The sequence below is a fragment of the Ochlerotatus camptorhynchus genome, unplaced genomic scaffold, assembly GCF_037179485.1.
Source record: "Ochlerotatus camptorhynchus isolate MF236.1 unplaced genomic scaffold, CSIRO-AGI_Acam_v1.1 ptg000349l, whole genome shotgun sequence".
NCBI classification, from domain to species: Eukaryota; Metazoa; Arthropoda; class Insecta; order Diptera; family Culicidae; genus Ochlerotatus; species Ochlerotatus camptorhynchus.
Genome location: NW_027040837.1, coordinates 188,760 through 201,981, shown reverse-complemented (window position 1 = coordinate 201,981; position 13,222 = coordinate 188,760). Strand labels below are relative to the sequence as shown.

The window sequence follows — 13,222 nt, the reverse complement described above, 5'->3', positions numbered from 1 at the left end:
GGCCATATCCGTGGCTGACGAGGCGTGTGTTCGACAAGTTCCTGTGAGGGGTAAGTTTGTTGCTATTGATTCCCACACCCAATTACTGATTCGGTTGAGAAATGTTCGTAGACGCCAGTTTCAGAGGACTGGAGATCTGGGCAAAAAACGTGAAATGGCCGATCTGAACAGGTAGATTGCTTCCAGAATGGACTCACTCCGAAATGAAAGTTTCGGGCGTATTGTCCAGAATCTTGACGACCGCTCCAGACCATTCTGGAAGGTAGCCAAGGTCCTGAAAAATCATCCCAAACCCGTTCCACCTCTCAAAGTCGAAAATGATGACGATCGGCTTTTAATCACCCCACAGGAGAAAGCAAATGCGATCGGCGAGCATGTCGCTTCATCGCATTTGCTTGGCTCGACTATCCAAAGTCCGCTCGATGATCAGGTTGCGCAATGCGTTCAAAACCTAGATGCCTCCCCTTGTGCCGTGCCTCCGGCGGATATGATTACAGTACAATAAATTTTCTCAGCAATGAAATGCACCAAGAACATGAAGGCCCCCGGGTTTGACGGTATATTCAACTTGATCTTGAAGAGACTCAGCATGAAAGTGCAGTCTCTCCTAACCGCTATCTTCAACAGATGTTTGGAACTGCACTACTTTCCAAGCATCTGGAAAGTAGCAAAAATCATACCAATCCGCAAACCCGGTAAGGATCCAACATTGTCTTTAAGCTACAGACCAATCAGCCTTTTTTCAGCGCTGAGCAAATTGTTCGAGAAACTCATTTTCAATCGTTTGCTCAAGTTTGTCGAGGAAAGCAACATTCTCCTTCCGGAACAGTTTGGATTCAGAAAGGGGCATTCCACCAATCACCAGCTGGTGCGGGTGATGAATAACATCCGAAGTAACAGCCATGGCCTTGTTAGACGTTGAAAAGGCGTTTGATAATGTTTGGCATGACGGAATTGTGTACAAGCTTTGTAACTTCAACTTCCCTTTACATCTGGTTAAAATCACCCGTAACTACCTCCAGCAAAGGTCGTTTAAGGTATCGTTGAATGGTTGTCTTTCAGACACGTTTTCCATCCCAGCAGGAGTCCCGCAAGGCAGTCTGCTGGGACCCTTGCTTTACAGCATTTACACTTCCGACATTCCCCCCCTCGGCGACGGTTGCGTGTTTTTCCTGTTCGCAGATGATACCGCAATAGCCGTCAAAGGAAGGATGCCTCGCGAAATAACGAACAAACTTCAACGATGCCTTAACGCCTTTGCTGATTATGCCACCACGTGGAAAATCAAAATCAATGCTTCCATAACACAAACAATCATGTTCCTACATCGGCAATCGCCCAAACTGAAACCGGCTCCATCTTGTACTGTAATCATGGATGGCACAAGGGTTGAGTGGTCCGCCGAAGTAACCTATCTCGGGATGTTGATCGATGAAAAGCTCCTCTTCCGTTCGCATGTAGAGAAAACTGTAGTCAAGTGTTCTACCTTGGTTAGGTGTCTGTATCCGCTGATTTGCCGCAGATCCCGCCTCTCAAGGGTGAACAAACTGGCTGTCTACAAACAAATCATAGCACCTGCGATCCTCTACGCAGCTCCGGTGTGGGAATCATGTGCACAGACTCACAGGAACAAAATCCAGGTAGCTCATAATAGAGTGCTGAGGATGGTACTTGATCGTCCTTTCGACATTAGAATAACAAATTTACACGAAGAGGCAGGCATTGCCAAAATAGATTACAGAATTAACGAAATTAAGACTAAATTTGCACTAAAATGTAATTTATCAGAACATGCTTTGATAAGCAATTTGTATATAGTACATTAGGTGTATATAGTAGTTGTAGGTTAGTTGTAGTTGTAAATAGTAGTTATAAGTAGTCTCCTTTTTCAAATTTAAAACAAACCAATCCCACCAAGGTGGTCATACTTTAAACAGGCCTGATAGGACTAGGAACATTAACTAATAATAATTGAAATATCAAAAGAACCTTAAGTTGAAAAGACGCATCTGTGTCACTTGATAAGTTAAACATGTAAACCACACAAATTCAAGAAATAAAGATCATTTAAAGTCATTTTAAAGTCCTCATCGTAATCGACGAGATCATGGTTGGAGCCGTTGACCGTGTACGGAAAAGTGGGTTGCTGTGGCAGCCTATTACCAACCGGTGAACACAAACGATTTTGAATTGGCTTACTACTTGACTAGCCTATTGGTCCCAAGCAAATCGATTAACGTACCCAATTCTAGTCAAAATTCTAGTACTAAACAATGTTTGTTTTGATTCGCTATGGAAGTTTGACAAATAAAATGAGGGATTCGTGGATTCTCCTATGTTTCGAGGGGTGCATCGATTAGCTTGGGACCGAAGATAGTACCAGAGCTGAGCCAAAAAGTTGAGCACGTTTCTTCGAGACCTACTAGTCTTAGAGTTACCTCTATGCTATTACCATGGAGCATCTCAACGACTTCGATTTGGCTGATGATGTTGCGTTATTAGCACAACGGCGCTCTGACATGCAGAGTAAGCTCGACGACCTTGTGTAACGCTCCTCTGAAGCAGGTCCAACCATCAACTTCAACAAGACCAAATCGTTGGATGTCAACACGGAAAACCGTTCCAATTTCACGGTAGCTGAGCAGGCAGTGGAGAAAGTCGAAAGCTTCCAATATCTTGGCAGCCAGATAGCGTCGGACGGCGGCACCAAGAGCGACATAGGTGCACGGATTAAGAAGGCGAGGGCTGCTTTTGCCAATTTGCGAAATGTATGGAGAGCGAATCAGATCTGTCAACAAAATCCGAATTTTTAACTCGAACGTGAAGTCTGTACTGTAATACGCTAGTGAAACATGGTGTGTATCAGCGGAGAACACTCAGAAGCTGCAGGTGTTTATCAACCGATGCACAGTGGTTGAAAAGTCCACGCTCTTAACTAATAGCACCATGGAGAGTGGATTTAGAGTAATGACGTCTTGAGCAAAGTTGATGAGTATGACATGCTTCATCTTTTGAAGGCATGGGTTTTGTGATTAATCCCCCTAAAAGTGAAATGGATAATTTACTTTTTTTCACAGTGTCGAGATAAATGGTTGATGTCTTCAGCAAAGTTGTAGCAAAAGTGGTTACAAATAACTTTGCTGAAGACATAAACGTCGTTAATTCCACTCAAATCGAGATAGAGAGCGTTGTTTGAGGACGGACTCCCAAAAACACGTTTTTCATCAGAGCATATATTTTTTAATGTTAGGCCCTGCGCTTTGGTCAGAGAGCGTATAGGGCGTCGTTGTGCCAATTTGGTCGTGGCACATTACGAGTATGAGAGAGTGATTGCAGTTTGCTCAAAAGTGCCTGAGTAAAATGCAAGTATTTTCGATGATTACCCGTAGTTGTTACAGTGAAGATATACACCCATATTCTCGTTTATGTCTGGACGTGTTTGCCATACAGAAACATTTTTATTTGATTTTGTGTGGTGGATGGGTTTCGGGCGTGGGCAGGCATATGGGTGATAATATTAAGTTTACGTTTAAGTTTAAGAAGCACTTCACTTCGCAACCGATGAACCATTCTGACGGCCCACATTGCCGTGCAGGCGCCATGTGTTGGCAGGGCCCAATATTGGACAGTTTGACGTTTATAAAGTACCATCAGTTAAAACTGTATTTTTGAACTTTATCTCTATACATTCTTAGATGTTTCTTAGTAGATTATCATGTTGGTGTAAGCTGATTCAAAGAGTAAATGGTATTAACATTGAGCTGTCCATAGTTGGGCGTTGTTGAACCTCTGGTACTTGCACAACATTTCATGTGAATACCAAAGTAACCATATAATCACAAAATATCTTTAGGTGTGGGTTCAGAGTGGTACAATGTCACTGAGATATGGTTAGTCGGGTATTCAGATGAAACTATTACTTTAAAAAACTAATCCTGGTTGTATCTCTTTTTCGTTTTTTCGTTTTTTCGTTTGCATGTAACACTGTTTGATATTACTAACCGCACCGTGCCTTCATTCCGGGTGGTGAGCGAACCTGAAGAAGAAGAAGAAGACCATAAACCCCTTGTTTTGTTAGTGGACCTGGTCTGCGATTCAAGGTTGGACTCTGTGATGATAAGTATCACATAACAGGTAAAGTAGGCAGCATCATCTTTATCGAAATGTAAGTACATATTATTGACAATAATCATAACTAGATTATAGGCAAATTTATATGATAGGTACCTGGATCAACGTTGTTTAAACATGCGCATTCAATCGTGACGGCTAATATATATATATATCAATTTAGGTCAAATATATATATATATATATTCTATAAAATTACTCACTATAAATTTCATGCATTGTTTCTTTTCATTGTAGACAGCGAATAACGAATAGCGAGCAAGGGCGCTATAACCTAGGCGAATACAGCATTCCCTCCGTATGGGTTACGTCCGCACACCGCTCTCTGTTGTCCTTCGACTGAAGTCGACTGAGGTCCACGCTTGTACGGAGGGAGGACTGTACGCTCGAACACAAGGGGTAAATACCTGTGTTCCATCCCAGGAGATCGGACAACCAAGGAGTGTACATTAACTTTCTTAGCTCTGTCACTCCCAACGATTTATATAGACTATTTTCAAATCCTGCATACGGAGCGGTTGGTACGGTATGTCCCCGCTGATGACGTTGATCGATGACTTCAGCCGTTACACCGTGGTTTGCCTGTTACAACAGAAGTCGGATGTGGCTAGTTGCATTAAGCGGTATGTAGCCCACGTCAAAACTCGGTTCGGGCGGATTCCTTGCGTCATCAGATCAGATGGCGGAGGCGAATATGTGAACAACGAGCTTCGAACGTTCTACGAGAAAGAGGGCATACAGGCACAGTATACCGCAGCATATTTCCCGCAGCAGAATGGCGTTGCGGAGCGCAAGAACCGCACGCTGCAGGAGATGGCAACGTGCATGCTACTCGACGCTAATCTTCCGAAAAAGTATTGGGGTGAAGCGATAATGACCGCCGCTTACATACAGAATCAGCTTCCTTCGCGTGCCGTCAACAGCACACCGTACGAGAGATGGTTTAGGAAACTACCTGTACTAAGCCATTTCCGCATATTCGGTAGTCCTGCGTACGTCCATATCCCAGACGTCAAAAGGACCAAATTTGACTCCAAGGCACGACAGCTAATTTTCGTTGGCTATTGCGAAGACCGAAAAGCATATCGGTTCTTAGATCCTGAGACAGATAGAATCACAATAAGCCGTGATGCTCAATTCATCGAGCAGCGAAATGGTTCCCGAGGATTAGAACCGGAAGAAGGCGAATCAACGGTGAGCTATGGGGACTTTAGATGTACGGATGTAGCAATCAACGGAAGTTCATCTCAGGAGGAGTCAACTGGGCACGAGGAGCTACCTCAGCAACAACCTAGCGAACACGAGGAGCAACAAGAGTCTGCTGAGGCGGAACATCGCGATGAATCTGAAGACGAGTTCTATGGCTGGGAGGATGAAGAATTAATGGATGAAGCTAGTGATAGGATGCAGCGTCGTGAAAAGCGGTCAACCAGAGGTATACGTCCGCAGCGGCTCAAGGATTACATCGTCGATGTGGCGATGGTCATCGAAGGAGATCCGTCGTCCTATGAAGAAGCGGTTAAAGGTTCGGAAAGCGATTTGTGGCAAGCAGCCATGCAAGTAGAGTATGATTCCCTGGCGCAAAATGAAACGTGGACTCTAGTTGAATTACCGGCCGGGCGTAGGGCTATAGGCAGCAAATGGGTGTTCAAGAAGAAGGAAGATAGCACTGGGAACATCAGCAAATTCAAAGCCCGACTAGTCGCACAGGGTTTCTCTCAGCAATTTGGTGTTGACTACGATGCCGTATTTGCTCCAGTCGCCACTCAAACCACACTGAAAACCCTGCTGACAGTTGCTGGCAAGAAACAGATGAAAGTTCGCCATCTTGACGTCAAAAGTGCATATTTGCATGGCCAACTGAAGGAGGAGCTGTACATGCAGCAACCCAAAGGATTCGTGCGCAGTGGTGAAGAAAAACTGGTTTGCCGACTTCAAAGGAGCTTGTACGGATTGAAGCAAGGTGCAAAGGTGTGGAACGAAACAATTTGTGCCATTCTTGGAGAAATCGGATTTAAGCAATCACGGGCTTATCCTTGCCTGTTCACTAAATGTGTTTCCGGAAAGCTGATTTACCTGTTGATCTACGTCGATGATATAATCGTTGCGAGTGAAATTGAGGAGGAGATCGATCATGTCGAGCGTGACCTGAAGAAGAAAGTGAAATTGTCGTCGCTTGGAGAGATCAGCTACTTTCTGGGAATTCGTGTGAGCCGAGATTATGAAGGGTTCTTTGCGCTGGACCAGCAAAGTTATATTTCGAAAATTGCCTGTCGTTTTGGGTTGGATCGTGCGAAAGGATCAAAAATTCCGTTAGATGTGGGGTATTACCGAAGCCGTGAAGAAAGCAAAGCATTACCCGACAATAAACACTACCATTGCTTGATTGGAGCGTTGCTTTACGTGGCCGTCAACACTCGCCCAGATGTGTCGGCCAGCGTGTCGATTCTTAGTCGAAGAATAAGCGAACCGACTGAAGTGGATTGGTTGCAATTAAAGAGGGTGGTCCGATACCTCGTGAAAACGATCGACTATAAGCTCAAGCTGTCATGCAACATCGATGAACCCTTCAAGCTAGTTGGATACAGTGACGCTGACTGGAGTAGTGACACAGCAGACCGTAAATCCAATACCGGTTATGTGTTCCAACTCGGCAGTGCAACTATTTGCTGGGCAAGCCGCAAGCAAACTAGCGTGTCATTGTCCAGCATGGAAGCCGAATACATCGCCTTATCTGAGGCCTGCAAAGAACTACTGTGGCTTCGAAAACTGCTCGAAGATTTCGGGATGAAGCAGGATGATCCTACCGTCGTGTTCGAGGACAACATCAGCTGCATCGAATTTGTATCGATAGACCGTACATCAAGGCGCTCAAAGCATATCGATACGCGGATGTTCTTCGCCAAAGATTTGTCGGAGAAAGGTTTGGTGGCCATTCGTTATTGCCCATCCGAATCTATGGTCGCTGATATCTTAACCAAGCCCTTGGGATACGTGAAGCAGCAGCAATTCTCAGCGATGATTGGTTTGACCGGAAGCAGCAGCCGCTGAAGATGTCGAGGAGGAGTGTAGAAAGTACTACATCTGTCCCCATATCTATGGGCGGCAACAAGAGAGGCGAGAGCAAGAGAGTAAACCAATATATTTTCATTCCATTGTCAAAGTCCGTGAATAAAGTTAGTAAACGTATCGTTCGCCTTTGACCATTTATTACGCGGTTACCGAAAAAGTCTTTCCGGTCGATTCCTTGGTTCTTCCGTCGGTAGTTCTCCGCTGCATAACCTGTCCGCTGTGGTTAGTTATTATCCAACAATTAGTGCATTGATTACTAGCATTCGTGGATGGCCTAAAAAGCACGAGAAGCCATTGTCGAGTGATGCTAAACAGCTGCTAGCAGAAGAAGCTAAAGGAAACGATAATGATTATATTTATGTTTATGATTATGATAATAATGATGATAATTGAATACAATACAAAATATTGACAACAAAAATGCAAAACCAATCAAACAATAAAAACGTTGAGAAAAATATGTGGATACATTGAGGTTGATTATCTTTTTTATACTGGTTATATCATAAAACAGAGTAAAGATATGGATACTTGTTTTGATCACAACTCTCCAGCAGACGGTCGTGGACGGACAAGCTTGCCACCATTTAAAAGCTCTTTTAATGTAGTTTTAGATGCATTTGATTTCATCTGCACCTTCTTTCACCTAAGAAAGATACGCAAGTCCAAAATATGTTGAAAATAGAAGAACATTTATCAATAACTCATTTTATTAAAATGATGCAGGTATAGTATGTTCTAGAAAGATGTGTATTTTAGTATACCAATCAACTTTGTTGAACTTAGTGAAGACCTTTGATTAAAGAAAATATATGTTTTTATGAAAAAACGTGTTTTTGGGGTCCGTCCTCAAACGACGCTCTCTATCTCGATTTGAGTGGAACTTAAGACGCTTATGTTTTCAAAAAAGTTGTTTGTAACCATTTTTGCTCGACATCAACCTTTATCTCGACATTATGAAAAAATAAATTTACCATTTCACTTTTAGGCGGATTAATCACAAAACCCATGCCTTCAAAAGATGAAGCATGTCATACTCATCAACCTTGCTCAAGACGTCATTACTCTAAATCCACTATCCATGGTGCTATTAATTAAGAGCGCCAAAATGGACTTTTCAACCACTGTGCGATGCCTGCGGTACATAATTCGTGCCTGGTGGCCCCACAATTGGATCTCAAATTCCGAGCTTCATCGTTTGTGCCATCAGAAGCCGATAGAGACAGAAATTCGTGAACGGAAGTGGAAGTGGGTCCCACACACTACGAGGGAGCGGAAACGAAATCTGCAAGCAAGCACTGGACTGGAATCCAGCAGGACATCGCAGCAGAGGCAGACCCAGAGGCTCGTGGCGGCGGAGCCTAAACAGTGAAATTAAGAACGTTGACCGAAATTTGAATAAGTAAATCCGTTTCGAACGTAATATCTAAATTATGTAAGTTCCGAAAGCCGCGCGAATTCCGAAAGGCGTACTAGACAACCGAAGCGAGAAAAAAGGTTTATTATCATTTAAAGAGTGGCACCAAAATAAATGTGATAGCCTTTGTTAGCAAGTTGATTAGTTATGGTTTCCCCCTAGTTATTCTACTTATTTTACTATTGAGCTTTGTTTCAATTTAGTTATTTTACCGCACGTATCAATCATTTCAAAATTTCGCGACCGTACCGTACCGAAGTAAGTTAACTTAAATACTTTAACCGCATATATAAGAGATTTCGCGTATTGAGAGAATAACATAGTAGTCGAGTACAATAAACTCAGGGGAAAAAATACCTACAAAAGATTAAAATTTATTAATTTTACTAATATTACTTATTTTCTAATTTTACTAATTTTACTTATTTCCTAAACTATTCCTCTCCTTTTAAAGCCTAGTAATGCTATTAGTCTGCTTGCGTTTTCTTATTGAGTTAAATAGGAAGATTTATTCTACAACTTTAAAGGCTTGTTGCCTCCCTAAGCGGACCCCCCGCATCCTAAGTATTTTGTTAATCTTCTTAATGTTATTAGACTTTCTGAAGTTTCTTATTTAAGTTCATTTGATGATTATGATATCTTATTAGACTAATTTAATAAATAATTGAAATCTCTAATTCACCTAATCAATCATAACCCATGCTTTATTTAGTACCTACACTTGTGCTTGTAATCTAAAATTAAACGTGTTTCAAGTACTTTTGATTTTGACCTATACCTATTTATTATATCTTAGTTCGACCCAGGTGACACCTTCAAGTAACTAACATGCCTTATTTTGAAGTTAGTTCCCTAGCTGATTTTTAAATGATATAGGGTATATGCTCCAACTACGCTCACATGTTTCCATTCTGTAGCACTACAAAAATACGTATGGGTATGTCACAATAGAAGCACGCCACAGTGGAAATTCCGAGCCATAGTTCAAACACTTATCCCAAATCAAAAAGTTACAATACCATGTACAAAAATGGTGCTCACATTGTTCCCTGAGTAATACATCCATGGAAACAACAATGAAAGCTTGTCACGCAAATAGAAGGAGCACTGTTGGGCACTTACTGAAATACTTCAATAGTACAATTCCCTTGTAAACCGAAATAAATCTATCTGCATAAAAATAAATAAAATAAGCACGATTTTCGGAAAAACCCGCCAGTATCGCACCCAACGTCAGTGCATATACATAAGCGTACTACAACGCGGCTCTCAAACAAAGGAGTAACAAGTGTGATACTATCACTGCTAGACTAGATCTTTGGTTCTCTTATGCAGTGGTTTATCAGAGAAGGGAAGCTTAGTAATCCCCATTGCCTGTCCATGGCGCCGATATTTTGTTTAAATCAAATCTAGCTGGGTGCAAAAATTAACTATCTACATGCGCTTCTCTTATACAAATGGTGTACCTGGGTAGTTTTGAACGCTTATCCAGCACAAACTGTACCATAGCAAAGAACTCTACATCATTTTTTTTTCAAGGGTTAATTGTTCCAATAATCTAAATCTTACCTAGTCGTCCGCTAACAATAGATTTTACATCTATTGATAAATTGCTGAACAATGATTTTTCAAACACTGACAATTTTCCTTTACACATTTTACCGGCGGCAGCGTGCTTGGAGTTTTAACTTCAGAAAAATTGCAAGAACTTTACTAAACATACCAAAACTTCAGATGAGATTGAAGATTTCAAGGGAAGATACCTAGATTCAGGCAGTTCTGAGAACTCATGGAATTTTTTAGATTATTAGGCAGTTCCATTAAATTCAAAAAAATAACGAGATCCGTCGAGAAGTTCAAAAAAATAGTCTCGAGAAGTTTGAAGAACTTATGAAAATGTCGGAAATTTCTCATAAGTTCCATAAAATTCATGGAACTGCAGAATACGTAGGAAAGTCCAGAGGTCTTTAGGGCAGTTGTATTATTTTAAGGGAAATTCAAGAAATACCAACAGAAAAGTAGCGAAAACATCAGGGAAGTTCCAAAAACTTAAGGAAAGATTAGAGAACTTCTGGGTGTCCCCATCAATTGTAAGAACTTTAAAGAAAATGGAGGAATATGGAGGGTTTTGGAGAAGTTTCATGAACAGACAGCGGTTCTGCAAAATGTCGGGCACTTCAGCGAAGCTTCAAGCCGGTTCTATCAGCTTCAGAGAAACTGCAGGAACTTTCAGGAGGATCTAGGAACCTCAGCGATATATCACGAAAACTTCAAGAAAGTCAAGAAATATTCAGAGTAGCCCAAGAAGAGCCAAGAACCACATTGAAACTAGGCGAAGAAACCTTCAGGGGGCTCGGAGATCTTAACACTCCGAACACGATGCCTCCGGTAAAATGTGTAACGGAAAACTTGCAATGTTTCAAAAGTCATAGCTCATATTGAAGAATTTCAAATTTATTTACACTATTTGAAATTACAGACCTTAAAGATTTATTCGGTTTCAATAGATTTAAAATCGATCCATCAATTGATCAGTAATGATTTTTCAAACATTGCCAATTTGTCGTTACACATTTTACCGGAGGCATCGTGTTCGGAGTGTTAAAGGTAGTCGCAATATTTTCAGCAACGTTTAGACTTTTGCGCAAGCTCAATGATCTTTGAAGATTAGTTTCAATAAATGCTTGACAGCAGTATGATAAACATCAGCAAGAAGTACTTAGAAGTCCCAAACATTTTAGCGAACTCTAGAGAACTTCTCAAAATTTTAGAAAACAAGAATGGAGTGTTGTAACGTTGTCAAATATGGTCCGATTTTAATTCTTCTAAGATGTAAGTACTACACACCTCAGTTAGTAGCAATTCTGAGACTCCCTGACTACAATGGCCTCAAGGTCAGCACGCTTGCCGAACTAGGTTTCCACGTGGCAAGGAATCATCGCACTGGATACAGTAAAAAACTCCTATAGCACTTCACTTTTAAAAACTACCACTTGGTAGATCTCTACCAAGACTAAGTTTTCAAACATAATTTTATAAATTATTCAAGATAAAAAGATGAGATTAGATGAGAAATTGGGAATGTCTTCGATAAAATAAGAAATCTTTATGTATTGAACGTTCACCAAATTGTAGAATATTAAAATCTTTCCTGCATCGTAGATAGAGTTGTCCCCCTCGGATATAAGCATACTTACCGTAACCACAATTCTCAATTTTACTGATCTGATTATGCGACAAATTCAGAGTATCCAGTTGCTTGCAGAATTCCAAATTTTCAATTTTCTGTAACGAAAAATGGTTATTTTAAATGGTTTATCCCTATCTAGTACTCTTGTTTAGGGGAATATCACCACCCCGAAAAAAAAGTACATCTTGATGTTTCTAAAAATATTGGTAAAAGACACAAAAACCTAAAAGAAATAGTATCTTATCGTAATCAGTAGTAATCTTTTTGCATGATGAGATAGCACGAATATTTTTTACATGTATAGTTTTGAGTAGAGAGGGTCTAGTATAAGAGAGGAGCGGATTCAAAACAAACTGCCAAGCTAATTTCTAGTAACACTGCCAATGCAATCAAGATAGGCGCTGCTCGATTGGCTCTGGCTTTGACAGTTTGTTTGGCTCAAAACCAGCCAGTCCGCTCCTCTTTCATACTAGACCCTCTCTAGTTTTTAGTAATCTAAGGAAAAACCGAGAAACCGGGAAAAACTGATTTTCGTGGACGTTTGATATGGGGAAATGGCTATAAGATTGGGTTCATCGCTAAAAATCTGCTATTTATCAATTTTATCTACATGAGCGCGTCATTGGGATGGTACTAATAAATATTTTGATCGCTATTGAAAATTTAGTCGATTGCTGAATTTATGTATGGGCCCAAATTTGGGGTATTTAGGCCGACATTACATCCATTCCCTATCTTTTTCCAATATTTTAAGAAAAATCAAAACACAGCAGAAACAACTTTTGTAGGCGGTGAGCTTCTTCTTAATACCATCGACAGACATGATTGTAGTACCATCGTACTCCTTTAGTCCAGTATCACAATCGATGTACTAGATTAAAGGAGTACATCGGCAATACAATCATATTTATCATAAGTATAACATGAAATCAATTATACAGTTATACGTACCGTAACTAAATTATTCTGCAAATACAGACATCTAAGCTCCGTTTGGTTATCCAACCCCTTGATCTCGGATATGGCATTGCACTCCAACCAAAGGCACTTCAACCCTACATACTCTTCCAAGGACTCAATTGCGTTGTATCCTAGAATGTGTAACGCGAAAAAACAGACAATTATAATTACCGAAACGCCATTAATTGATTTTGCTTGAAGCCCCCCTGGCCTTACCCGAGTAGTTCAAATAGAGGATATCGTTCAGGTGCGGGGTGATGTACAGCTTGTTTTTCTTGCACGAATCCACGATGGACTTTTTGGTCATTCTGGAAAGTGGAGATCGATTAATTCCAGTAAATCCAAGCAACGAAAAGAAGGGAAACTCACTTTTTCGGTCCAAAGGATTCCTCCACGCACTCGCGAACCATTTTTGGATATTTTTGGCGGACAATTATCGAAAACAAACGACC

At 41.0% G+C, this 13,222-nt stretch overlaps 1 protein-coding gene across 1 annotated transcript in view; it reads right to left on the bottom strand.

Moving 5' to 3' along the window:
* dtr (defective transmitter release) overlaps positions 1-13,222 on the bottom strand; it is a 19,020-nt gene extending 5,798 nt beyond the window's left edge. Inside the window, exons 1-4 of the mRNA XM_065231288.1 lie at positions 13,140-13,222; positions 12,987-13,078; positions 12,762-12,901; positions 11,818-11,905 (exon numbers count right to left, since the gene is read on the bottom strand). Of these exons, the coding sequence (XP_065087360.1) occupies positions 11,818-11,905; positions 12,762-12,901; positions 12,987-13,078; positions 13,140-13,180 (361 nt within the window). The 5' untranslated portion in view covers positions 13,181-13,222. The remainder of the gene's footprint in view (positions 1-11,817; positions 11,906-12,761; positions 12,902-12,986; positions 13,079-13,139) is intronic.